This window comes from Loxodonta africana, chromosome 8 (assembly GCF_030014295.1).
Source record: "Loxodonta africana isolate mLoxAfr1 chromosome 8, mLoxAfr1.hap2, whole genome shotgun sequence".
NCBI classification, from domain to species: Eukaryota; Metazoa; Chordata; class Mammalia; order Proboscidea; family Elephantidae; genus Loxodonta; species Loxodonta africana.
The window spans coordinates 712,933-739,648 of NC_087349.1; the positions used below are offsets into that span (position 1 = coordinate 712,933).

The following is a 26,716-nucleotide window of genomic DNA, read 5'->3' on the forward strand; positions in this document are numbered from 1 at the left end:
GTATGTGACTTTTACATTCCTTGTTAGGTTTATTCATAAGTACTTCATGTTTTGAGGGGAGGGCTGTTGTAAATGGTATTGTTTTCGTGATTTCTTTTTTGGAGGTCTCTTTGTCAGTGTAGAGGAATCCAACTGATTTTTGTATGTTGATCTTGTACCCTGTCACTTTGCTGAATCCTTCTATTAGTTCCAGTAGCTTTCTTGTGGATTCTCTGGGAGTTTCTATGTGTGGGATCATATCATCTGCAAATAGAGATAGTTTTACTTCTTCCTTACCAATTTGGATGCCCTTTATTTCCCTTTCTTGTCTTACTGTTCTAGCTAGGACTTCCAGTACAATGTTGAATGAGAGAAGTGATAAAGGGCATTCTTGTCTTGTTCCCATCCTCAGGGTAAATGCTTCTAGTCTGTCGCCACTGAGAATAATATTGGGTGTTTTGTGTATACGCCCTTAATTGTGTTGAGAAGTTTCTCTTCTTTTTTATTCTGGTGACAGTTTTTAATCAGGAATGGGTGTTGGACTTTTTAAAATGCCTTTTCTGGATCAATTGAGATGATCATGTGATTCTTTCCCTTTGTTTTATTTATGTGATGGATTACAGTGTTAGATTTTCTAAAGCTGAACTATTCTTGCATACCTAGTATGAATCCCAATTGGACATAAGGTATTATTTTTTTGATATGCCATTAGATTCTATTGGCTAGAATTTTTTTGAGAATTGTCGTGTCAGTGTTCATAGAGGATATCGCTCTATAGTTCTCTTTTTTAGTGATTTGGTGTTAGAGTTATGCTGTCTTCATAGAATGAATTTGAGAGTATACCTTCCTTTTCTATGTTAGTGGTAATATATTTTCATGTCATATGTAGAAAATACATCTGACAAAAATTCGAGCTGTAGGAGTTGCTGAGATATTCCTTCTAAGGTCAATAGTAAATTGTTGCATTTGGCCCCTTCTACAACAAAAAAAGAGACATAATGCCTTGTGGGCCTCCTTGAATTTGGGAGACAACATATTCCTCATTTGAGCATTACTCCAGCCCATTTATCAAGTGATCTGAAAAGCTGTTAGTTTGAGTGGGGCCCAGAACAAGAAAAGGCTCTGAAAGGTCCAGGCTGCCATGCCAGCTGCTCTGCCACTTGAGTCATGTGATACAACATATCCAATGGTGCTCGAAGCATCAGTGGCAGAGAGAGATGCTGTTTGGAGCCTTTGAGAGGCCCCTATTGGTGAATCACAGCACAGACTCTTAGGATTAGGGAGCAAATCCCTGCCATCCTCTGCAGATAACCACTCTCCTTTTGAGAAAAAGGTTTTAGCTTTTAGCTTGCTACTGGGCTTTAATAGAGACTGAACACTTAACCATAGGCCACCAAGTTACCACATGACCTGAGCTGCCCATCATGAACTGGATGTTGTCTGATCCATCATGTCATAAATGTGGGCATCCTCAGCAGCCCTCCATCATCAAAAGGAGGTGGTATATGCAAGGTTGAGCACGAGTAGGCCCTGAAGGCACAAGTAAGTTACATGAGAAAATGGCCCAAATGCCTAAGGCCCCCATTCCTGTTACATTACCTTCTCTCTCCCAGCCCACAGCTATGGCTTCATGGCAAGAGCCTGAGAAAGAGAAAACTTCTGTGTACCTCATTGTTTATTTTGCTTGGAAATGAAATAGACAGAGGTGTGACTTCATACTGATTCATAAGCTGTGACCAATAGTTTGGCTGGATAGTTAGGGACTTGGAAGGAACATGATTGGAAAATTGATGACAAGGAGGTCTGGGAAAGAGGTATGTGGATACACCTCTCTAAATGGGCAAAAACATGAAGATTTGTATTCCATGTGAAAGCTCATCAAATGGTGAACAGGGAAGGATCTGAACAATCAAGTGGGTAGGAGGACACATTCTGTGGATACCAGGTAACCTCTTTCCCCAGCCACTCCTGTCATTGCCCAATGGGCTCAAAAACAAAGTGGCCATGGTGGCAGGGGTGGAGGCTATGCATGGGCTCAGCAACGTGAACTTTCACTCACCAAGTCCGACTTGGCCACGACCGCGGCTGAGGACTCAACCTGCCAGCACCTGAGGCCAACACCGAGTCTCTGATATGGCACCATTCCACCAGGCAATCAGGCGGCTACCTACTGGCAGATTGATTAGATTAGGTCACTTTCATCGTGTAAGCAGCAGTGACTTTTTCTTACTGAAATAGACGTTTAATCTGGATATGGATTTGCTTTTCCTGCACTCAGTGCTTCTGCCAAGACTACCATTCCCTGGATTTACAGAATGCCTTATCCGCTGCCATGGTGTTCCACACAGCCTTGCTTTTAATCAAGGGACTCACTAGACAGCAGATGAAGTGCGACAATGAGCTCATGCTTATGAAATTCACTGATCTTACAATGTTCCCCATCACTCTGAGCGGCTGGCTTGATAGAACGGTGATTGGCCTTTTGAAGACCCAGTTACAACATCAGCTAGGTGGCAATACCTTGCAGAGATGGGGCAATATTCTTTAGGAAGCTGTATGTGCTCTACATCAGTGTCCAATATATGCTGATGTTTCTCTCGTAGCCAGGATTCACAAGTCCAGGAATCAAGGGGTGGAAGTAGGAGCGGCATCACTCACTATTACCCCTAGTGAAATACTAGCAATTTTTTTGCTTCCTCTCCCTATGACCTTATGTTCTGTTGGATTAGAGGTCTTAATTCCAAAGACAGGAATGCTTCCATTAGGAGACATAACAATGATTTCACTGAACTGGAAGTTAAGACTGCCACCTTGCCACTTTGAGCTCCTCATGCCTCTGAATTAACAGGCATAGAAGGGAGTTACTGTTCTGACTGTGGTTGTTGATCCTGATTACCAAGGGGAAACAGGGCTGCTAGAGCCCTAGTGGTGCAACTGGTTAAGTGCTTGGCTGCTTAGCCAAAAGGTGGGTATTTCAAATCTACCTGGTGGCTCTGTGGGAGAAAGACCTGATGTGCTTCTGTAAAGATTACAGTTAAGAAAACCCTATGGGGCAGTTCTACTCTGTCACGTAGGATTGCTATGAGTCAGAATCAGCTTGACAGCACCTAACAACAACAACTACACAATAGAGGTAAAGAAGAGTATGTCTGGAATACAGGAGATCCTTTAGGGCTTCTCTTAGTACTGCCATGTCCCATGATTAAAGTCAATGGAAAACTACAACAACTCAATTCAACAGGCTTGCTAAAAGCCCAGACCCTTCAAGAATGAAGATTTGAGTCACCCCACCAGACAAAGAAACACAACCAGCTCAGGGGCTTGCTGAGGGCAAAGGGGATGTGGAATGGATAGTGAAAATGGTAGTTATAAATACCAGCTATGAACACATGATTAGTCGCAGAAATGAGGACTATAGTTGTTGAGTATTTCTTCATTCTGTTATGAATATGTTTATAGTCTATGAATATGTTCGTGTATGTACGTATATATGTAAACTGACACATGGGGGACATACATGTGTACATATCTGTGTATATGTGTGTATATATGCATATGTATATAGATACCAAAACGAACAAACCCGTTGTCATCCAGTTGATTTCAACTCATAGTGACCCTACAGGACAGACTAGAATTGCCCCATAGGATTTCCAAGGAGCATCTGGTGGATTCAAACTGCCAACCTTTTGGTTAGCAGCCATAGCTCTTAACTACTATGCCACCAGGGTTTCCGTACATATATTATGGACCCCTGGTAGCGCAGTGATTAAGAGCTATGGCTGCTAATCAAAAGGTTGGCAGTTTAAATCCACCAGCTGCTCCTTGGAAACCCTATGCGGCTGTTCTACTCTGTGCTATAGGGTTACTATGAGCCGGAATCGACTCAACAGCAATAGTTTTTAAAATATATATATATATATATATATATATATATATATATATATATATATATATATATTCCTGTCAGTTGACCAGGAAGCTGTCTTCCATATTTCTTCTACTGCTATTCATAAGGTTTTCACTGGCTAATTCTTTTCAGAAGTAGATTGCCGGGTCCTTCTTCAGAGTCTGTTTTAGACTGGAGCTCAGCTGAAACCTGTCCTTCATGGGAGACCCTGCTGGCATCTGAATACCAGTGGCATAGCTTCTAGCATCGCAGCAATACACAAGCCCCCACAGTATGACAAACTGACAGACACGTGGGGGAAAAACCAAACCCATTGCCATGGAGTCGATTCCAACTCAGAGTGACCCTATGGGAGAGAATAGAATTGCCCCATAGAGTTTCCAAGAAGCACTTGGTGGATTTGAACTTCCGACCTTTTGGTTAGCAGCCATAGCTTTTAACCACTACGCAACCAGGGTTTCCAATATCATTAATATCACACGTAAGCAAAATTTTGCTGAAGATCACTCAAAAGCGGCTGCAGCAGTATACCTACAGGGAACTGCCAGAAATTCAGGCTGGATTCAGAAGAAAACATGGAATCAGGGATACCATTGCTGATGTCAGATGGATCCTGGCTGAAAGCAGAGAATACCAGGAAGATGCTTACCTGTGTTTTATTGGCCATGCAAAGGCATTCGACTGTTTGGATCATAAAAAACTATGGATAACATTGCGAAGAATGGGAATTCCAGAACACCTAATTGTGCTCATGAGGAACCTGTACGTAGATCAAGAAGTAGTTGTTCGGACAGAACAAGGGGATACTGAGTCGTTTAAAGTCAGGAAAGGTGTGCATCAGGATTGTATCCTTCCACCGTATCTATTCAATCTGTATGCTGAGAAAATAATCTGAGAAGCTGGACTATATGAAGAAGAACAGGGTGTCAATATTGGAGGAAGACATTAACAACCTATATTATGCAGATGACAAAACCTTTCTTGCTGAAAACGAAGAGGACATGAAGCACTTACTGATTAATATCAAAGGCCACAGCCTTCAGTATGGATTACACCTCAACATAAAGAAGACAAAAATCCTCACAACTGAACCAATACGCAACAGCATGATAAATGGAGAAAGGACTGAAGTTGTCAAGGATTTCATTTTACTTGGATCCACAATCAACACCCATGGAAGCAGCAGTCAAGAAATCAAAAGACACATTGCATTGGGCAAATCTGCTGCAAAGGACCTCTTCAGAGTGTTGAAAAGGAAATATGTCACCTTGAAGGCTAAGGTGCGGCTAACCAAAGTCATGGTATTTTCAACTGCACCATATGCATGTGAAAGCTGGGCAATGAATAAGGAAGACTGAAGAACTGACTTCTTTGAATTGTGGTGTTGGCAAAGAATGTCGGCTATACCATAGACTCCCAAAAGAACGAGCAAATCTGTCTTGGAAGAAGTACAACTAGAATGCTCCTTAGAAGCAAGGATGGTGAGATTGTGTCTTCCATACTTTGGACATGTTATCAGGAGTGATCAGTGCCTGGAGGAGGACAACATGCTTGGTAAAGTACAGGATCAGCGGAAAAGAGGAAGACCCTCAACAAGGTGGACTGACACAGTGGCTGCAACAATGGGCTCAAGCATAACAACGATTGTAAGGATGGCGCAGGACCAGGCCATCCTTGTTTTGTTCTACTGTGCATAGGGTTGCTATGAGTCGGAACAGACCCAACGGCACCTGACAACAACACGTATATGTATATGTATCCTGAGTGGTGCAAATGCCTAATGTGCTCAGCTGCTAACCTAACGTTTAGCAGTTCAAGCCCATCCAGAGGCATCTTGGAAGAAAGGCCTGGTGATCTACTTTCCAAAACTCATCCACTGAGACCCTACGGAACAGTGCTACTCGGACACACAGGGAGCACCATGAGTTGGAACTGACTCAGTGGCAACTAGGTGTCATATTTCTTTGTTTTCGTTCCTCTCATCTTCTTATCATATAAGATGTGTTAACTTTACATCATAGCATTTAAGTTAAGGATGTCAAGGAGAAACGTCAGCATCGCCAAAGGACTTTGCACCCTCTTCTGGGAAACACGTTAGTTAGTTATATCACACTGGGCGAATGTGTCACACCAGGTATGACCTTGTTATCGTCTTTATTTGGAGATTAAGTATGGTTTAAGATGTGTATGGTGTCAATTTGACAAGGGGTCGAGACTGATGGTGGATTTTATGTGTCAGTTTGGCTAAGCTGTAATGTCCAGTTGTTTGGTCAAACACTAGTCTAGATGTTTCTCTGAAGATATTTTGTAGACCTGATTAACATTTACAATGAGTTCACTTTAAGATCACCCTCGATAATGTGGGTGGGCCTCATCCAATCAGTTTAAAGCTTTAAGAGCAAAACTGAGGTCTCCCAAATGAGGGATTCTGCCTTGTACATATTATTTAATAAGAATCAGCACAAAGCTGGTTCTCATGAGGTGGAGGTCAAACATGTCCCAGATCTCCAACTTCTTCAAGCTGCTGTACCACTCCATCTGACATCTGTTACTCTCCCTCCCCTCAGCTCTCTCCTCTGTTGGATAATTTGCTGCAGCATCGCACAGAACTCACAAGCTATACTTAGTTATATGGTTTATTAGGGAAGCAACATGGGATCAGGATTAACTTGGAAGTAACAGGAATAGGATCAATGTCTGGAAGCACACAGGCAAGGTCTGGAAGGCTCCCCCTCTTCAGTGTAGGGCAGCTCTCTCCTTCAGATGTGCACACCCCCTCAGAACAGGTCTCCTCTTGGCTGAGGTCACCCCATCTCGGCCTGGCACGCAGTTGGTCTCTCCCTCTCCCTCCCTTCCTCTCTCTTTCCCTCCCTCTCCCTTGCCTTCCCTTCTTCCCTATTTCCTTTTCTTTTTCTCTCTCTCTCTTGCTCTGTTTTTAGTGTTATAGCTTTTGACCCATATTACAGCATTTTAGCTCCACTGGGAAGCCTACTCCCCAAAGGCACTGAGTATACTCTCCCTCCCTCTCTCTCTCTCTGTTTCTTTCCTTGCCTCTCAGCTATCTCTGTGGGGTTGGCTCCTTATATAGGCAAGTGGCTCAATCCTATTGGGCAGATTTTACACAGCTTATTTGCATAGTAATTGACCAATCACCTCTTTGGACTAACCTGACCAATCCCCTCACAAAGGGCTCCATCTATTTGCATAATAGCTGACATTTCCTACCAGCGGAGACCGGCTTCTTCCCTTAGGAACTATAACAAGGGCAACTGTAACAGCTCCTCAGGCAGGGCTCAGGGGAAAAAATATCCCAAGCCATTTTCTTTTTCTCTCTTTCTCCTAGGACCAAAGCAAGAGCCACATAAAGAAACTCATTTCACCATATACCTCAAGAGCGTAACACAGAAATCCTATTTGAGTTTCAAGCCTGCCAGTCTGTACTTCGGGTTTTCAACTCAAGACTGTAACATCATCTCAGTCTATGAGTTTCCAGCTTGCCAGCTTGCCCTACAGATTGTGGACTTGCCAATCCCCACATTGCATAAGCCAATTCCTTAAAGTAAATAATATTTAATAATAAACCTATCATCTATCCAACTACACATCCATCCATCCATCCACCCACCCACCCATCCACTCACCTATCCCACCCAACCACCCATCCACCCATCTACCCATCCACTCAACCGTCTATTCATCTATCCATCTTCTGTTTCTCTGGAGAAGGAGAACACTGACTGATACACAACTCAATAATAAAAACACAAATAGCACAATGGAGAGTGACTGTTAAGGAGTACAGGGTTTCCTCTCGGATTGATGAAAATGTTCTAAACTTAGATCATTTGCACAACTCTGTGAATATAGTAAAACCATTGAATTGTATACTTTAAATAAATGTATTTTATGGCATGTTAATTATATCACAATAAAGCTGTTTTTAAAAGCTGAAAAATTCAACTCTAGACAAATTAAATATCTCAGTGTGAAAAAGCAAAACTGTAAAAGTTTTAGAATAAAGTATTGAGTAATATCCTTAAGGAAAGAAATCAAAAAAGACAGAAAAAGCACAAATTATCAAAATAAAAGACTATTATATTTTATTACATTTAAATATAAATTTTTATGCAAAATTCACCATGAGAAGTGCTAAGACAAGAGACAGATGGGGAAAAAATACTTGTCATGTGTACAAACAACACACGATTGGTATCCAGAATATATTTAAGAACACCAGCAGTGGCTTATAAACCAATAAATAAAAGATCTCATAACAGAAACTTTGGCAAAGGACATAAAGATCAAATTCATGGAGGAAGAAACCCAAACATAGTAAATATGAAAAGATGCTCAACTTCCTTAGTAATCAGGGAAAGAAAAATATAAATACAAATTAAAGTAATGAACTACCATTTTACCCTCACTGTGTTGGCAAAATGTTCTAAGTCTGCTAACAGTAAGTGTTGATGAGAATGTGAAAACCAGGGACTCTTGCATTGTTGATGGGTGTGTAACTTGGCACAATCTCTTTGGTGAGCAATTTGTCAAGCCTAGAAAAGATGAAGGTTCTCCTAGCACTCAATATTCCATGTCGAAGTGTCTCCTAGAGAAACTCTAGAACAATGAGACACATGTGCAGATGTTCCCGGCAGCATGTTATTGTTGTTGTCAGGTGCCGTCCAGTTGATTCTGACTCATAGCGACCCTATGCACAACAGAACGAAACACTGCCCAGTCCTGCGCCATCCTCACAATTGTTACTATGCTTGTGCCCATTGTTGCAGCCACTGTGTCAATCCATCTCGTTTCTCTTTTCACTAGCCCTCCACTTTACCAAGCATGATGTCCTTCTCCAGGGACTGACCCGTCCTGACAATATGTTCAAAGTGTGTGAGACATAGTCTCACCGTCCTTGCTTCTAAGGAGTATTGTAGTTGTACTTCTTCCAAGACAGATTTGTTCATTCTTTTCGCAGTCCATGGCATATTCTATATTCTTTGCCAACCCCACAATTCAAAGACATCAATTCTTCTTCAGTCTTCCTTATTCATTGTCCAGCTTTCACATGCAACTGAGGCAATTGAAAACACCATGGCTTGGGTCAGGCCCACCTTAGTTCTCAAGGTGACATCTTTGTTTCTCAGCACTTAAAAGAGGTATTTTGCAGCAGATTTGCCCAATGCAATGTGTCTTTTGATTTCTTGACTACTGCTTCCATAGGTGTTGACTGTGGATCCAAGTAAAATGAAATCCTTGACAACTTCAATGTTTTCTCCATTTATCACGATGTTGCTTATTGGTCCAGTTGTGAGGATTTTTGTTTTCTTTATGTTGAGGTATAATCCGTACTGAAGGCTGTGGTCTTTGATCTTCATTAGTAAGTGCTTCAAGTCCTCTTCACTTTCAGCAAGCAAGGTTGTATCATCACATAACACAGGTGTTAATTAGCCTTCCTCCAATCCTGATGCCCCGTTCTTCTTCATAGAGTCCAGCTTCTTGGATTATTTGCTCAGCATAGAGATTGAATAGGTATGGTGAAAGGAAACAACCCTGACACACACCTTTCCTGGCTTTAAACCACGCAGTATCCCTTTGATTTGTTTGAACGACTGCCTCTTGATCCATGTACAGATTTCTCATGAGCACAGTTAGGTGTTCTGGAATTCCCATTCAAACCAATGTTATTCGTAATTTGTTACCATCCACACAGTCGAATGCCTTTGCATAGTCAATAAAACACAGGTAAGCATCTTCCTGGTATCCTCTGCTTTCAGCCAGGATCTATCTGACATCAGCAGTGATATCCCTGGTTCCACATCCTCTTCTGAATCCGGCTCAAATGTCTAGCAGTTCCCTGCCGATTACTGCTGAAGCCACTTTTGAATTACCTTCAGCAAAATTTTGCTTGCATGTGATATTAATGATACTGTTCAATAATTTCTGCACTCAGTTGGATCACCTTTCTTGGGAATAGGCATAAATATGGATCTCTTCCAGTCAGTTGGCCAGGAAGCTGTCTTCCAAATTTCTTGGCATAGATGAGTGAGCCCTTCCAGCGCTGCATCCAATTGTTGAAACATCTCAATTGATATTCCGTCAATTCCCGGAGCCTTGTTTTTCACCAATGCCTTCAGTGGAGCTTGGACTTCTTCCTTCAGTACTATCAGGTCCTGATCATATGTTACCTCCTGAAATGGTTAAATGGTTAAAGGTCGACCAGTTCTTTTTGAACTCTATGTGTTCCTTCATAGTGACTCTATGTGTTCCTTCCATCTTCTTTTGATGCTTCCTGCATCACTTAATATTTTCCCCATAGAATCCTTCAGTATTGCAACTTGAGGTTTGAATTTTTTCTTCAGTTCTTTTAGCCTGAGAAATGCTGAGCATGTTCTTCCCTTTTGGTTTTCTTTTCTTCAGGTCTTTGCACACTTTGTCTTCTCGAGCCGCCCCTTGAAATCTTCTATTCAGCTCTTTTACTTCACCATTTTTTCCTTTGGCTTTTGCTACTCAACGTTCAAGAACAAGTTTCAGAGTCTCTTCTGACATCCATTAAGGTCTTTACTTTCTCTCCTGTCTTTTTAATGATCTCTTGCTTTCGTCAGGTATGGTGTCCTTGATGTCATTCCACAACTAGTCTGGCCTTCAGTCATTAGTGTTTGACGTGTCTAATCTATTCTTCAGATGGTCTCTAAATTCAGGTGGGAAATACTCGAGGTTATACTTTGGTTCTTGTGGATTTGTTCTAATTTTCTTCAGTTTCAACTTGCACCTGCATAGGAGTAATTGATGGTCTGATCCACAGTGGGCCCCTGGCCTTGTTCTTACTGATGATATTGAACTTTTCCATCATCTAGACAGACTAAGAAGAGGGACCTGGTGGTCTACTTCTGAAGGGAATTAGCCACTGAGAACCTTATGAATAGCAGTGGAACACTGTCTGATATAGTGCCGGAAGATGAGCCCTGCAGGTTGGAAGGCACTCAAAAGACGACTGGGGAAGAACTGCCTACTCAAAGTAGAGTCAACCTTAATGAGTCAAGCTTTTGGGACCTTCATTTGCTCATGTGGCACAACCCAAAATGAGAAGAAACAGCTGCAAACATCCATTAATAATTGGAACCTGGAATGTATGAAGTATGAATCTAGGAAAATTGAAAATCATCAAAACTTAAATGGAACACATAAACATCCATACCCTCGGATTAGTGAGCTGAAATGGACTGGTACTGGTCATTTTGAATTGGACAATCATATGGCCTACTATATCAGGAATGACAACTTGAAGAGGAGTGACATTTCATTCTTCATCAAAAAGAACATTTCAAGATCTATCCTGAAGTACAACACTGTCAGTGATAGGATAATACCCATACACCTACAAGCAGGACCACTTAATACAACTATTATTCAAATTTACACACCAACCACTAAGGCCAAAGATGAAGAAATTGAAGATTTTTACCAACTTCTGCAGTCTGAAATTGATCGAACATGCAATCAGGATGCACTGATAATTACCTGGCAGCATGCTTACTCTCATCCCCTTTAGAGGAATGGAAAATAAACTGGAGTTTATATATTCAATGAAATATTATATAGTGGTTAAAATGAATAAACTAATTATACTTGCCTGTTGTTGTTAGCTTCATCAAGTTGATTCTGACTCATGGCAACCCCATGATGCTTGCTTAAACATGACTATATCTCAAAAACAAAATGATACATGAAAAGAGCAAGTTGCAATTGATATCATTCTTGTAAAATTTTCAAAATACCAAAAATGGTAGTATGCGTTCTTTACAGATGGGTACATGGTAGAAAATGGACAAACACAGGTGGTAACTCCCCACCTCATTTAGAAGGTATCTGTATTGACTAAATAGCCAAGATACTGTCCTGTTCCCCAACAGGGATTTCTGAACCCTATTATGGGAAAGGACATACATGCCATTGGAGGCTGCCCAAACAGACATTATGCAGCACGTGACTGTATACATATCATAATAAACAGAATGTTGCTAGAAATATGAACATTAAAGGTGCTTTTGATGAGGTCTCAGATGGAAATGGGAAGCATGTTACTGGGAAATGGAAGAAAGAGATCTGTTGTAAAGTGGCAGAGAACTTGGCTGAATTGTGTTCCGCTGTTTGGTGGAAAGTAGAACTTGTAAGTGATGAACTTGGATATTTAGCTGAGATTTCCAAGCAAAGTGTGGAAGGTGCACCCTGGTTTCTCCTTGCTTTTTGTAGTAAAATGTGAGAGGGAAGAGAGAAATTGAGGGAGAAACTGCTAAGCAAAAAGGAACCCAAACTTGACGATGTGGAAAATTGTCAGCCTGTTCAGACATTGTGTTCTGGAGACAAGCCCAAGGATTGGCCAGAGACATTTTTGCTGAAGAGATTGGGGATAGCATTTATGGATCCAATCAACAATCTCAGCAGAAGTTATCCAGAAGGATCTATGGAGGACCCTCATGTTTAATAGTGTGGACAATGTTTTTGAGAATTTTATTCCAGCAGAAACACTGTGGGCCTGGACTTAAAGGGATGGAGATGGGATGAAATGAAGGAAGAACGACTCTAGGGCAAAGCCCAGAGGGCCCCGAGGCTGGGTCTGTGGGACCTCTTCAGACCCAGACAGTGGGGTCCTGGTGGACCCAGAAGTTGGGGCTGCCACCCCAATGGGGCAAGAGGGCAAGATCCCTGCCCTAGTGGACCCAGAGGACAGAGGAAATCGAATGGAATTTTCCCTGCTGGGTTTTGAACTTGTCCAGGACCTGTAACCCCATTTTTCCTTCCAAGTTCTCCTTTTTGAAATGGGTATGTTTATCTTGTGCCTGTCCCACTACTACATTTTGTAAGCAGATAACCTTGTTTTCTAGTTTTCACAGAAGGAAAGGAATTTTGCCCAGGATGGACCATTCCCAGAGCCGTACCCATATCCAATTTATTTGATTTAGAAGATGAGATTTGAACTTTTTGAGGTGATTACATTTTGATGGGTTTTGTTTGTTTGTTTGTTTGGACTTAGAGTTGATGCTGAAATGAGTTAAGACTTTTGAGGATGTTGGGATGGGGTGAACATATTTTGCATGTGGGAAGGACAGGAAGTTTTGGGGGCCAGGTGGTGGATGTTGTGGGTTGAATTGTATCCCCTCAAAAGATATGTTGTGAATGTTACCTTATTTGGTTCCTGTGAATATTACCTAAGGTCCCTGAGTGGAACAGTGTGTGTTCTCAGCTCCTAACTGAATGGTTTGCAGTTGGGCCCACACAACGGTGCTGTGGAAGAAAGCTCTGCTGCTCTGCTTCCATAAAGATTACAGCCAGGAAAACCCCGAGGAGCTCAGTTCTCCTCTGTAACACACGGGGTCACCAAGAGTCAGAGTCAATGGCAACAGGTTTTTTTTTTTTTTTTTAACGTTACCTTATTTGGGGCTAGGGTCTTTGCAGATGTAATCAAGTTAAGATGAAGTCACACCAGGCCCTAGTCCAATATGATTCGTGTCCCTGTAAGAAGAGAAGAGACAGAGACACACAGGGACCACCATGTGACAACAGCTGCAGACATGGGAGTGAAGCATCCACAAGCCAAGGACTGCTGGCTGTCACCCAAAGCTGAGAGAGGCACAAATTCTCCCCCTCAGCCTTCAGAGAGAACTCTGTGCACCGACACCCTGATCTCAGATTCCTGGTCTCCAGAACCAGGAGAGGACAAGTTTCTGCTGCTTAAGCAATCTGGTTCATGGTCATTTGTCATAGCAGCCCCGGGAAACTAATACAGTGAACAAATACATTCTGGTTTTTTTCCCCCCTTTTAGTTGGTTCTAGGTGGGTTTCATCACTTGCAACCAGGTAGCCTGCCCGTACTTTCTTCTTCTTAGTTTTTTTCCCATTTCATTCTCAGTTCTTGCCACATGGTAGGTAGTCAATAAACCAAACACGTGTTAAATAAACCTGTCCAGGAAAGGGAGCTCACTGATTCCAAGCTCCACCATTCCTTTCCTGGGGCCTCTCATGGTTAGAAAGAGCATTCTTACAAGGGATCAAAACTGTGACTTATGGTAATCAGGTCACTCCCCACTGTGCCTCGATTTCCTCGTAAACAACCAGTCTGGCCCCTTCCAGCCCCGGCACTCTATGATTCTGGGAATTCTGTCTTTTAAGGATGAAAACAACACCCAGGGATTTCACAAAAGCACCTCAGCCCTCTTGCTGCCCCTGGAACCCAGATCACACCGAGCTGGTCACATGAACTCCATGCTCTCTTGGGTGTGACGGGGTTTCTTAGATCCCTTTGTGAGCGCAGGTTTGGCACGGGGACGACCCTGGGGTCTGAGTTTGAGAGGCGCAAGGGGATCCGGCGGGAGGAAGGCTGTCGGAGCCAATCACCCGCCTGCCGACTGCACCGTGTCGCCTCGGCTGCGCGCTGGTACTGCTCATCCGCTCCTCGGCCTCCCCGCCGGCCCGAGGGTGCCCGGGAGGCGCGGATCCCAGGTGAGGGGCCGGGGGTCCTTTCGGGTGGGGGCGGGCGGCTGGGCGCGGGCCCCCCGACGGGCCGGCCCGGGCTCAGGGCGGGTCCGCCCGCCCGCTGGCGGCTCGCTCGGCACTGTTCGCTCCTTCCAGCTGTAGATGGAGCTGTCTGGGCTCCGGCGGCCTCCGACGAGCCTCGAGCGTTTCTCTTTAAGCGGCCTGAGAGGGACATGCCTCCCAGGATGCAGTTTGTAGCAACATGGCAGCTGCTGTGCAGCTTCCCTGCTGAAGAGGCGCTGGACGGGAGCTCAGCTCGCAGCCGCGGCCGGGCCGGAGCCGGGGGCGCAGCCGCGGCCGCGGAGGGTCGGCGCGTGGGGCCGGGCCGGTGCTGAGGGCCGGCCGGCGCGGGTCGCAGAGGGGCCGGGGCCGAAGGCCGCCCGCACCGCCGCGCGCCCCGCGCTCCCCGCCGCCGGCTCGGCAGCCCGTCCGGGTCCCCGTCCCCGCGCAGGCCGGAGCGGGAGCGCGCGGCGGGGAGGCCGGGCCTGCGGCGCCGTCTGCGGAGAGGCCGGGCCTGCGGCGGCGGCGGCGGCCCCGGGCGGGCGGACAGCGCAGGGCCATGGCCGAGGCGGCTCCGGCCCCGGTAAGGGCGGCCCGCGCGCGGCCCGACGCGCGGACTCGGGCCCCCGGGGACGGCCTGCGTGTCCCGGGCCCGGCGGCCCGGCCCGGGGTCTCGGTAAGGGCCAGAGGTGCGGCGACGTGGGGGCCTGTGGGGGCCTGTGGGGCCCGCGCGCCCCGGGCGCGGGGGCTGCGGGAGGGGAGTCGGCGCGAGGCGCGGCCAGCACCGGGACACCGCGGGCCCCCAGGCGCGCGCCCCGAGGTGGCGGCGGGGCTCGCCGTGTGCGCAGCGCGGCGCCCGCGCCCGTCGGGGGTTTGCGGCCCGTCGGGCTGTGCCGCGGCACGTTTTCCGCAGAGCTTGGAGCCTACGCGGCTCTCCCATTTCGCAGGGCGGAGAAACTGAGGCACGGAGAGTGGCGGCGACTGGCTGTGCCCCAAGGTCACGTAGCGAGTCGTCCGAGGCACAGGGCCCGTGTCCTGGGACACGCCTGCCTCCGGGGCTGCAGGCCTGCGGGGCACAGGGTCGGCCCTGACCGCGGTCCCGGGCGGGGGCGGGGGCGGGGGACCGAGTGGGAGGGGGCGGGCGGGGTCCGAGGCCGGCAGTGCCCTGTGGGCAGGTGACTGTCCCAGCGCGGCGCCTTGCCCTCCCCCCGGGCCAAGACGGACGGGGTCTGAGGAGCACGTTGCCAAGGCTTCTGCAGGCTGTCGTTTCTCCTCAGTGGGCCGTTCTTCAGGCCCGTCTTAAAATCTCTCTGCGAACCTGCTCGGGGAGATGCGGTCGCCCTGAAGCTGGGAGGATTACTGCATGAAGCCAGTGCCTTTGAGCCTCGGTTTCCTGCTGAGTATAGGAAGGGGTTTCTGAAAAACCCCCAGCTCTTAATAATAGTAAAACCTCTTGGGGAGATAAGGTAAAATGGAGATTTTAAACTCCTACCTATGGGCTTAGGTCTGCAGGCCCTTGGGTGGTACCTTGTCCTGATGAACCACACTGGGGCACACAGGAAAATGACACAGCTTTCTTTTTAAGTAAGATGTGTTTGCTTATGTATCTTTCTGCTAACATAGCCTGAATCCTGGGAACTCCATCCACTGATGAGACACGGAGGGGGTTTCAGTACTAGAAAATATGAGTCAGAAGGATCCTACCCCAACAGTTTATGAATGTGTGTTTATGAGTTTTAGGTATTATTTACAGCTCTGTTCCTCTCTTTGGCCATTTCTTTCTGCTTAGAGTAAGATCAAACCATAGGTTTCCTGGGACTCATGAAATTATAGCAAGAATTTTATTTTGGGGGGTGGGGCAGAGGAGATGCTCCTGTGGCCCCAAGTCTCTCCATTCCTCCAGATCCAGAAATGGAAGGGAGAGAGAGGGCCTAATAATAGGAAGGAAATAGTCTTTTCCTTTGAGCTCTGATTGGACTGGTTGGTAAAGATGTCTTGCTTTTCTAGCTTTATTTACTACACTGGAGCTTTTTTTTTTTTTCTTAAGGCATAGTCCTTGTTACAGTTAAGACCCTCTATTACTCACGGAAATTAATTTGGTCCCTGGGGATTTTCCGTTCTTCCCAGTAGTTGTAGGCAAATACCCTAATCCCCGTTTGAGGAAGGGCCATAAAGTACCTATTGTGTTCCATTAAGCTAGCAGGCTCTCCCTGTGTCTGTCTGCCACCTGAAAGGGCTGCCCTGTCTTCCCTTCACCTGCTGAGAGTGAAGGGTTGAGAGGTGGCTTATTGTTAATGAGCCTTCAGGTTTTAGGGGTCTTGGAAGTGTTTGTAGAATTTTGTGTATGTGCTCATGTGCATTTTTTGAGAGAGAGAATCCATAACTTTCATTAGATTGCCAAAGGGGTCTATGACTCCAGCTTACATGGAATGGCTTTAAGGGCAGGGCTTTCTGCCTACCACCACTAAACCTCCAACAGGTCTTTGTTTAATCTCCAACACTCATACTTGTAGAGGTAAAAGGGATGCAGAACTCAAACTGCCCAGCACCTTGGCTTACATGTGAGGATCTAAGGCAACATGTACTGTAGCCAGTCTGCTGTGTGTCCTTGGGCAAGTTACTCAGCCTCTCTGAGCCTGTGTCCTCATCTGCTAAATGTGAATAATAATGCTGGTACTACCTACTTCATAGGGTTTTCGTGAGGATCAAACGAGAGAGCCCTTTAAAATGCTTAACACAATTCCTGGCACGTAATAGATGCCAAATGACTGTTAGCTCTTACCCAACTAATTAGTTCTCACGTTCAGTTAGCGGCAGAGCTGTTGGATCATACTCTAAAGCCTTTTGCCTTAACAGGGTCTCGAATATTCAATCCTTGGCTTAAAAGTGTGATGCTGTCTCAATTAAGCCACTCAATAAATGAATGAAGGAAAGAAGGAGGGAAAACCATGGAGGACATGAAGTAGGTTTAGATGAATCTGTGATGGGTGGCTAAAGGAACTTCAGTCTTTATCCAAGTAATCTTTTTTTTTTTTTTTGTAATTCAACCATCTATTATTCATTCACTGAGTTCATACTATGTGTCAGACTGGAGACCAGGGATGTGCTAGTTTTTTAATGGAAAAAATGGGATTTTCACTCACTTTAAAGATTAGTTGTATGTGAGGTATAGTGATTGACCATCCAGCAAATTCACTGAGGAAAGATTAGGAGGACATGGACAATAATTGTTGTGGGAAAAATTCAATTCAGTTCTAATAAAGATATTGTCTGGATAGGTAAATACAGAACTGCCCACTCACAGAAGATCTCAGCTTCTCTGATGATTCAAGAATTCTCTCCACATGGACGTGCCGAGGTGTGGAACAGGGAGAGTGCAAATAATTGAAATCTCAAAAGGAACCTGAATCTTTATTTTGGTTCTAGTCTCCACCAATCTTGAGACAAGGAGCAAAATTGGTTGACTTGAGCTCTGCTCAATTCATCCTCCTTTCCCACCTCCAGAACTATATGGAGGAACCAGGACCACCAGAGTCTATGTACTGTGGCAGCCTGACTGTCTGCCAGTGGGACCTTGACTTCTAGGTGTGGCTGAATTGTCAGGTCCTCACCTGTCTGGGTATCTCTTCTCTCTCTGCTTGTAGCAAAAGTCAATTTGGAGGCCAAGAAGCCCATTCAGTCTCTACAGTAGGGCCTGGGTACATATAAATGCTGAGAAATTTTATTGATAAGTCAACAGTTCAACCTTCGTCAAGAGTAAGAGTCTGGGAAACTTAAAAAGTTAATTTTATTCTTGTATACAAGTGAAGGAAAGAACATGGGAGGTGCCCCAGGACAGTGGGGGCTGGATGTCAAGTCCACCCTCGAGTCCCTGTAAGTCCATTGCAGTGCCGACCAGCCAGTGATCGTTCCCAGCTTGCTGTGAGTCTCGTGGTAATTACAGTGCTTGGCATTTAGAACATACTGCTCTATCAGTTTTCCAAGTCTTATTTTACTTAATGCTCAATGCTCAAACAACTCAGTGAAGTTGTAGGTGTATAGATATTATTATCCTCACTTTATGGATGAGGATGCTGAGAACAGGAAGGTTGCATAACTGGCCTGGGCTGACATGGGCAGTAAGAGGTGTAGATAGGGCTGAAAGCCCAGGGTTCCAACTCAAGTCCAGTACCCTTTCCCCTCTCCCACACTGTACTCATAAGATGATACCTGTGAAATACGTGCTCTGAAAAAGGCGATGGCTCAATAAAATATAGAAGGCAGTATCCAAACCCCAGACACACTGCAGCTGATTCCAACTCATAGCAACCCCGTAAGACAGGTAGAACTGCCCCTTAGGACTTCCACGGCCATGGTCTTCACAGACGCAGCTGCCACGTCTTTCTCCTGTGGAGCAGCTTTTGGTTAGCAGCGGAGCTCTTAACCGCTGTGCTACCAGGGCTCTGGAAGGCGGTGTACCCACCTTTTATTTGTTATTAATGATAGATTTATTATTTACACCTAAATCACTTCTATAAAAAAAAAAAAAAAATCACTTCTATAGCCTCATGAAAATATCCATACCCCAGATCATATTTTATTGCTATCAAAACTGAGTCCCTTTGAATGTGGGTACGTATCTTTGGAATTAATTTTGCCGGCTACAGCCTGTGGCCTTCAATCCTGTGTTTTCCTTTCTTTCTTTAAAAACAGGTCCAGCAGCTGGAGATGGAGACCCAACGCTCATCGCCCCTGTCGTTCCCCAGTGTTCCTCAAAATGAAACCCTGCGTCAAGCCCCTGCTGGACCCGCCCGAGAAACTCTGCTCCAGTCCCGTGTTCTTCCCTCCAAAGAGATCCCTTCTTTGTCTCCTGCCGTTCCCCGGCAAGGCTCCCTGCCCCAAGCTCCCAGTGCCCCCAAGCAAGAGACTTCTGGCCGAATGCCGCATGTGCTCCAGAAGGGACCCTCACTCCTGTATCCAGCCGCTGCTGAGCAGGGGACTCATCTCCAGCGCCCCCAGGCTTCCCAAGAAGAAACCCGGTATCCACCCCCCGTGGCTGCTGACCCTGAACTCTCACTTCTCTCCCATGCCACCCACCGTCAGGAAGCCCCACTCCGTTCCCCTGAAGTTCCTGAGAAAGACCCCCTGACCCTCTCGCCCACGGTTCCTGAGGCTGACTTGGACCCTCTGCTCCAGAGACCAGCTTCTCAGAAGGACACCCCTTTCCAGCTCTCCTCTGCAGCTCAGAAGGAAACGCCACTCCCCACGGCGGAGATCACCCGCTTGGCTGTGTGGGCTGCCGTCCAGGCGGTAGAGAGGAAATTGGAGGCCCAGGCCATGAGGTTACTGACCCTGGAGGGCAGGACGGGGACAAATGAAAAAAAGATCGCCGACTGTGAGAAGACGGCTGTGGAGTTTGCAAACCACCTAGAGAGCAAGTGGGTCGTGCTGGGGACACTGCTGCAGGAGTATGGGCTGCTGCAGCGGCGGCTGGAGAACATGGAGAACCTGCTGAAAAATAGGAACTTCTGGATCCTGCGGCTGCCCCCCGGCAGCAACGGAGAGGTTCCTAAGGTAAACCTGGCTTCCCAAGGAAGTAACCTGAATCGGGAATGTCAGTTTTAGGAACTTAGTTTAATGTAAAAGAAAGGGGAAGAAGTGGTTGAGAAGGAGAAAAAAAAAAAATATTCTCTAGGTTCCGCCCTTAGTATGCTAAGAGCAGGGCATATCAAAATCAAATTATTTCTCCTGTTGCTAAAAGTGTAGATTAGTAGACCAGAGAAATGACCCAAAGATGAGGGATTGTCAGTTTACAAAAGCAGAGCAGCCCGTGATAAGAGCGTAGAAAGGCAAAGGGAAGGCCAGGTGATAGAGCTGTTGATGGCTTTACAGCCGACTGCTGAGGAGTGTTTAGTGGTCACTGTTGAGGTGGAGAGAGATCTTGGGTGAAATGTTAGGACGGGTCTCTGTCCTGCTCAGTGTTTTACCAGCTGACTTATAAATCACGTTAATGCCAGTAAAGTTGTGGCTGCAAGAGGTACCCTAAAAAACTAGAGGATGGATAGGTTTTAATACTTTTCACAAGGTTCTGACAGAGATTAAACGTGGCCTGATTCTTTCGTGCTGCTGCCCTTTCATGGCCTTACGCCGGGAGAAAAGGAGGCTCAGAAACATGGACTATGTTCTCTGTACCAGGGCTTCTCAAATTCTCTCGTGCAGATGAATCACGGGGAGCTTACCAAATGCAGCATCTGAGTTAGTGGCCTCGGGTGGGGCCTGAGCGTCTGCTTTGCCACGTTCCCTGGTGGTGCACATTCTGCTGGTCTGCAGACCACACCAGAGGAGCAGGAACAGACGAGGCAAACCCTGTCCTCTGGAGCCAGGACAGTGACCAAGGCCGGCAGATTTCTAGAGAGGTCCTAGGAGAGACGCCAGCACTGGGCCTTCGGGCTTTTCCCACCCGAGTCCTAAGGAAGAGATGCTTGAGCCAGGGTCAGGGTGCTTGAGCCATTCTTTGTCTTGGGATCTGGCAGCCATGGGGCCTGTGACTGCCTTCCAGCTTGTGTGTGTGATTTCAGGTTCCAGTCACTTTCGATGACGTCGCCGTCCATTTCTCGGAACAGGAGTGGGGAAACCTGTCCGAGTGGCAGAAGGAGCTCTACAAGAACGTCATGAGGGGCAACTACGAGTCTCTGGTTTCCATGGGTAAGGAGAGGGCCTCGCTCGCTCGTCGCGTCTTCATGATGGCAGTTGAGGTTAGTTCAGAACCTTGGGAGTTCTGAACTGCAATAGTAGAGTACAAGAAAAACTGAACTCTTTAGAGAGCACAGTTTAAAACAGACACACTCATATACCCATGTGCATCAGTGCAGCCCAGAGCAGAACAGCTTGTAAGCCGAGACACCACTCTGGAGAAGCCACTGGAGCAAGGGGAAGAATAACACCCAGGGGGTGCTGGCTTCTCGCATATGTGCTATTTCGCCCCATGGGCCCTTTTTTTTTTTTTTTTTTTTAAATAGAGCTTCTCCAGCCAACTGTTTTTATTAAGGATGGAAGAAAACAAGTGTACTTTGTACCTACCATGTACCAGGCAGCATGCTCAGTGCTTCACAAGCACCGCATTACTTAATCCTCACAAGTCTCCCGTGAGGAAGCCAGGGTGGGTAATGTCGCTTCTGGGTTTTTATTCAGTTGACTGACCACTGTCATTCATTGAGTTCTTCTGTTTTCCAGTTCTCGTCTCCTTTGTGCAGACGAGAAACTAGACCCAGGGGGTTGAATACTGGCCCTAGGTCCTACTACCAGGAAGTCACTGTTTCACTGAGAACTGTGTTACCCCAAAGTCTGTGGGTTTTCATCCCATTATACCTTGTTATTTCATCAAGAATATTTAAGGATGAAAATAATGTGAGAAGCTGGACTATATGAAGAAGAACGGGGCATCAGGATTGGAGGAAAACTCAGTAACAACCAGTGTTATGCAGATGACACAACCTTGCTTGCTGAAAGTGAAGAAGACTTGAAGCACTTACTGATGAAGATCAAAGACCACAGCCTTCAGTATAGATTACATCTCAACATAAAGAAAACAAAAATCCTCACAACTGGACCAATGAGTAACATCATGATAAACAGAGAAAATATCGAACTTGTAGAAGATTTCATTTTAGTTGGATCCACAATCAACACCCACGGAAGCGACAGGAAATCAAACAATATATTGCATTGGGCAAATCTTCGGCAAAGGACCTCTTTAATGTGTTAAAAAGCAAAGGACTGAGATAACACCTGACCCAAGCAATAGTATTTTCTTTTTTTTTTTTTAATTTGTATTATTTATTTATTGTGTTTTAGGTGAAAGTTTGTAGCTCAAGTTAATTTCTCATACAAAAATTTATATGCTTATTATTATATGACCCTAGCTGCAATCCCTATAACATGACAGCACACTCCCCCTTTCCACCCCAGGTTTCCTGTGTCCATCCAAGCAGCTCCTACCCCTTTCTGCCTTCTCATCCCACCTCTAGACAGGAGCTGCCCATTTAGTCTCGTGTATCTACTTGAACTAAGAAGTACACTCTTCACAAGTATTATTTTATGTCTTATAGTCCAGTCTAATCTTTGTCTGAAGAGTTGGCTTTGGGAATGGTTTTAGTCCTGGGCTAACAGAGAGCCTGGGGGTCATGCCCTGTGCGGTTCCTCTAGTCTCAGTCAGACCATTAAGCCTGGTGTTTTTACGTGAATTTGAGTTCTGCACCACACTTTTTCCTGCTCTGTCAGGGACTCTCTCTTGTGTTCCCTGTCAGGATGGTCATTGGTGATAGCCAGGCACCATCTAGTTCTTTTGGTCTCAGGCTAATGGAATCTCTGGTATGTGGTCCTTTTGTCTCTTTGGGCTAATATTTTCCTTGTGTCTTTGGTGTTCTTCATTCTCCTTTGCTCCAGATGGGTTGGGACCAATTGATGCATCTTAGATGGCCACTCGCAAGCTTTTAAGATCCCATTAATGGTATTTTCATTCACCTCATATGCATATGAAAGCTGGACACTGAATAAGGAAAACCAAAGAAGAGTTGATGCATTTGAATTATGGTGTTGGCAAAGAATATTGAATATACCAGAAGAATTAACAAATCTGTCTTTGAAGAAGTACAGCCAGAATGCTCCTTAAAAGTGAGGGTGGCAAGACTTCATCTCATATTACTTTGGAGATGTTATCAGGTGGGACCAGTCCCTGGAGGAGGATATCATGCTTAGTAAAGTAGAGGGTCAGTGAAAAAGAGGAAGACCTCAACAAGGTGGACTGACACAGTGACTGCAATAATGGACTCAAACACAGCAACGATGGTGAGGATGGGCAGGACGAGGCGGTGTTTCGTTCTGTTGTATGTGGTATTGCCATCAGGTGGAACCGACTTGACGGCACCTAACAACAAGAATGAAAACCTGGGAAAATGGACTTTAGTATTACATGTACCCATTTCTCTGCCTCAGGGAACTCTGAGTACACAATAAAATTTAAAAAACATCAATGAGTGGTTACTCAGCAACTTTGATCTTGCTAGAATTGTGCTAATTTTATACATACATACCTCTCCATAGGATAACTTTATTTCTTTTTTATATTCGTTTTTTACTTTTCTTTTTTTATTAATTATAAAAATACATACATACTTGTAAAAACTCAACAATTTAGGTCTATATAATAAGAAGCACACCCCAGCACCACTCCGCAGGGGCAGCCACCATGACCCCTTTGGCCTCCGTTCATATCTTTTTTCATGCATACACAGACATAAACATGACACGTTCTCAAGTTACAAAAATGGAGTCATTCACTTGCATTACGTTACGGTATGTCATCAAGAGCTTTCCACGTCAGCACAGGTAGACCTCCTCCTAAAGGCTGCATAGTATTCCAGGTGAATCAGCAGACATTTAACCTCCCGACGTTTGTAAACAGCAGGTTGGTTCTGTTTTCTCACTGTTACTGAGTGTTGTGATAAACATCTGACTGTCCGTGTACTTACATCAGGCTTCGGTGGTGCAGATTACAGGGAGTGGGATTGCTGAATCAAAGCGGACACACATCACAACCTCACGAGTGCCCCCTCTTGTCCCCCGCCAGGGCTGAACAATTTCTGTTTGTACCGTATGTATGAAGGTGTCCATTTCTCCATACCGTGACCCAAACTGATGCTCTCTATTTTAAATATTTATCTTTTTGATAGGTAAAAAATGACGCCTCATTATTTTAAATTGCATTTCAATGATTAGTGTATCGTTTCGTATGTTTATGGGCCATGTGTATTTCTATGAGTTACCTATTCTTTGCTTTCTTTTTTATTTTTTACTAATTGTAGAGCCTCCTTATATATAAAAGTATGGATGTTAACCCTTTGTTATGTATGCGTGGGTATACATGTACATATAATGCAGTATACCCCTTGCAAATACTTCTTTAAAGTCTCTCTTTTTTTTCAAACTTCATTTCCAAAGAACTTTAAACTTTATATAATGAAGTATATTACTATTTTGTTTTGTGGTTTTTAGGTTTTGTATCAGGATTAGTTTTTACTTTATAAAATTTCAATTATCTTGTGCCTTTGCCGTAAAAATCATGAGCAGGCATGGGCCACCTGTGAACAGTGTGAGCCACAGGTGACAGATGGGCCCATTGTCATGGGTAGGTGGGCTGTACCTCATTGTCAGACCCCAGGTGGGAAGATGCCGAATGTGGCTCACACACTCACACACACACACGTGCACACACACGTGGCTCTAGGAGAAAGGATTAGAAGCTCGGCCCATTTTGTTTCCAACACGGCCAGTCCCTGGTAGAGGAGCCCATTTCTGGCCGCTCACTTACAAAAGGACACCTAACAGCATCCAGGTGACCTGATCCCACAGCCTCGTCTCTTCCCTTTCTTCTGTCCAGACTATGCAATTTCCAAACCAGACCTGATGTCACAGATGGAGCGAGGGGAGAGGCCAGCCGTGCAGGAACAGGAAGATTCCGAGGAGGGTGAAACGCCTGCAGATCCCAGTGCTGGTGAGTCGCTGAGGGGTCATCCAGAGCTCTGGGTTCCAGATCCTTTGTACTCAGGAGGTCCATCATGGGGCTTTACAGCCCAAGGTAGGCCCTGGAGAGAGATGTTAGAAAGCTGTGTGCAGGGAGGAGGCCTGCTGGGGACCTCCCTAATTGCTGGAGGCCCCAGCGTTTATCGGTAAGAATGCCATGGAGCTAGCTCATCATCTTGGGGATTCTATGATGTGACCAAGCATCACCTCCTCTTTGCAGGAAATAAAATAAGAAACTCAAAGAAAGGCTGTAACCTGTCAGGCTATTCGTGCTGACACAGCCTGGAGCTTCCGATAGCAGGGCCACCTCCCTGAGTACAGCAGCTGGTTCGGGAAGGTTTAGGGACCTCCACTTTACCTGAAAAATCCTAAAATAAATGACTACAGGCATGATAGTGTCCTGATGAGGTGGTTAGAGAGTTGGTGGATACGCACCTGGTGTGATGTGGCTAAGGCTGCAGACTCTGATGTCCTGTGCTGGACTGGAAGCCCAGCCTCTCTGCTTACTAGCAGCATGGTTTTAGCTACTCAGCCTCTTCAAAGTCTCAGTTTTCTCTATAAAACAGGATTGGCACTGACGTTTAACCCGAGGGCCTGGCTGGTGGCTGGCATGTACCAATGGCTCAGTAGGTGCTGGTTTTTGTCATTGCACTAGGGGTGTTTTCCCTTTTGCAGTGACCAGATGAAAAGCCCGCCTGTGCCCTCGTGCTGCCAGGGCTTTCCGGGGCCTAGTTAGTTTTTGGAATTCCTGTTTTGGAATTGCCTTTGGACTTGTATCCGTTATTTGGAAGATCTTCAGGGGAAGCAATCCTTGTCCTTTGTGGGCAGATGTCATGTGACCATGACTTTTGAAAAAAGAGAACAAGCTCCCCAGGGAATACAGTTTGGGACCAAACGCTAGCTGTTGGTGTGAAGCCATGTCATTTATTTGGGGACCTATAAATTGGCACTAAGGAGGAGTTCTAGAAACATGTTGAGTAGTGTCAACCCCATGTACTAAGAGTGAAGTAGACTTAGGGAAGGGACAGAACTTCTGTGAAAATATAAGTGCTGGCGTGTTTATCAAGAGAAATCCAGTATCATTACTTTCTCAAGAGGGAAAGGCAGATCATCTTGGCAGACAAAAAAGATGAATTAAAAGGAGATGAGAATGGGGAGATGGGCAGCGTGTGGGACAAGCCAGATGATCTTTTGCTTGGAGGAGAAGAAGTCTGTATCTTAAAAGTTTGAGTGGCCACACCCAAAACAAGGTTTGAGTGGGAAGAGAGAGGTTTGAGGAAGAAGAAATGAGAAAGAAGCATTGGGAGGTATAGAATGAGACTACGGGAGAGGTAATTTGTGGTAAAAGTCCTAAAATACAGTCTGATGTCCCAGCTGGGTTTGTGGTCAGGTGTTGCTCTTGTAGCATTTTCCTTGGAAGCACTGGGGTGAAGGAGCATTGATCCCCTTTCTCTGTCGACTTGCTTACACCCTCATCATAGACGTACCTCGCACAGAATGGGGCCAGATTCGAAAAGCACATAGCTGCAGACCGCTCTGCCCAGGCTGGGTTTGTTCTGGCACATGTCTGTCCGTGGCCCGAGCTTCTGCTGGGAAGTGGCAGGCACACAGAGGTGTCCTTGTGTGGCTGAAATATGCCATTTGTTCCACTCACCGTTTCTAGCCACTTGGAGCCTGGAGGGGAGGGAGGACAGGAGGGAATGTTGGAACCACTGCTCCACAAGCTGGCCTTAGCTC

General features: G+C 45.6%; 1 protein-coding gene across 2 annotated transcripts in view; it reads left to right on the forward strand.

Moving 5' to 3' along the window:
* The first annotated feature begins 15,041 nt into the window (after positions 1-15,041).
* The window catches only part of ZNF777 (zinc finger protein 777), a 42,017-nt gene continuing 30,342 nt past the window's right edge, over positions 15,042-26,716 (forward strand). For both annotated transcript variants that reach the window (XM_064289559.1, XM_064289560.1), the window contains exons 1-4: positions 15,042-15,095; positions 19,112-19,972; positions 20,977-21,103; positions 24,837-24,950. In XM_064289559.1, coding sequence (XP_064145629.1) covers positions 19,127-19,972; positions 20,977-21,103; positions 24,837-24,950 — 1,087 coding nt within the window. In that variant the 5' untranslated portion in view covers positions 15,042-15,095; positions 19,112-19,126. The remainder of the gene's footprint in view (positions 15,096-19,111; positions 19,973-20,976; positions 21,104-24,836; positions 24,951-26,716) is intronic.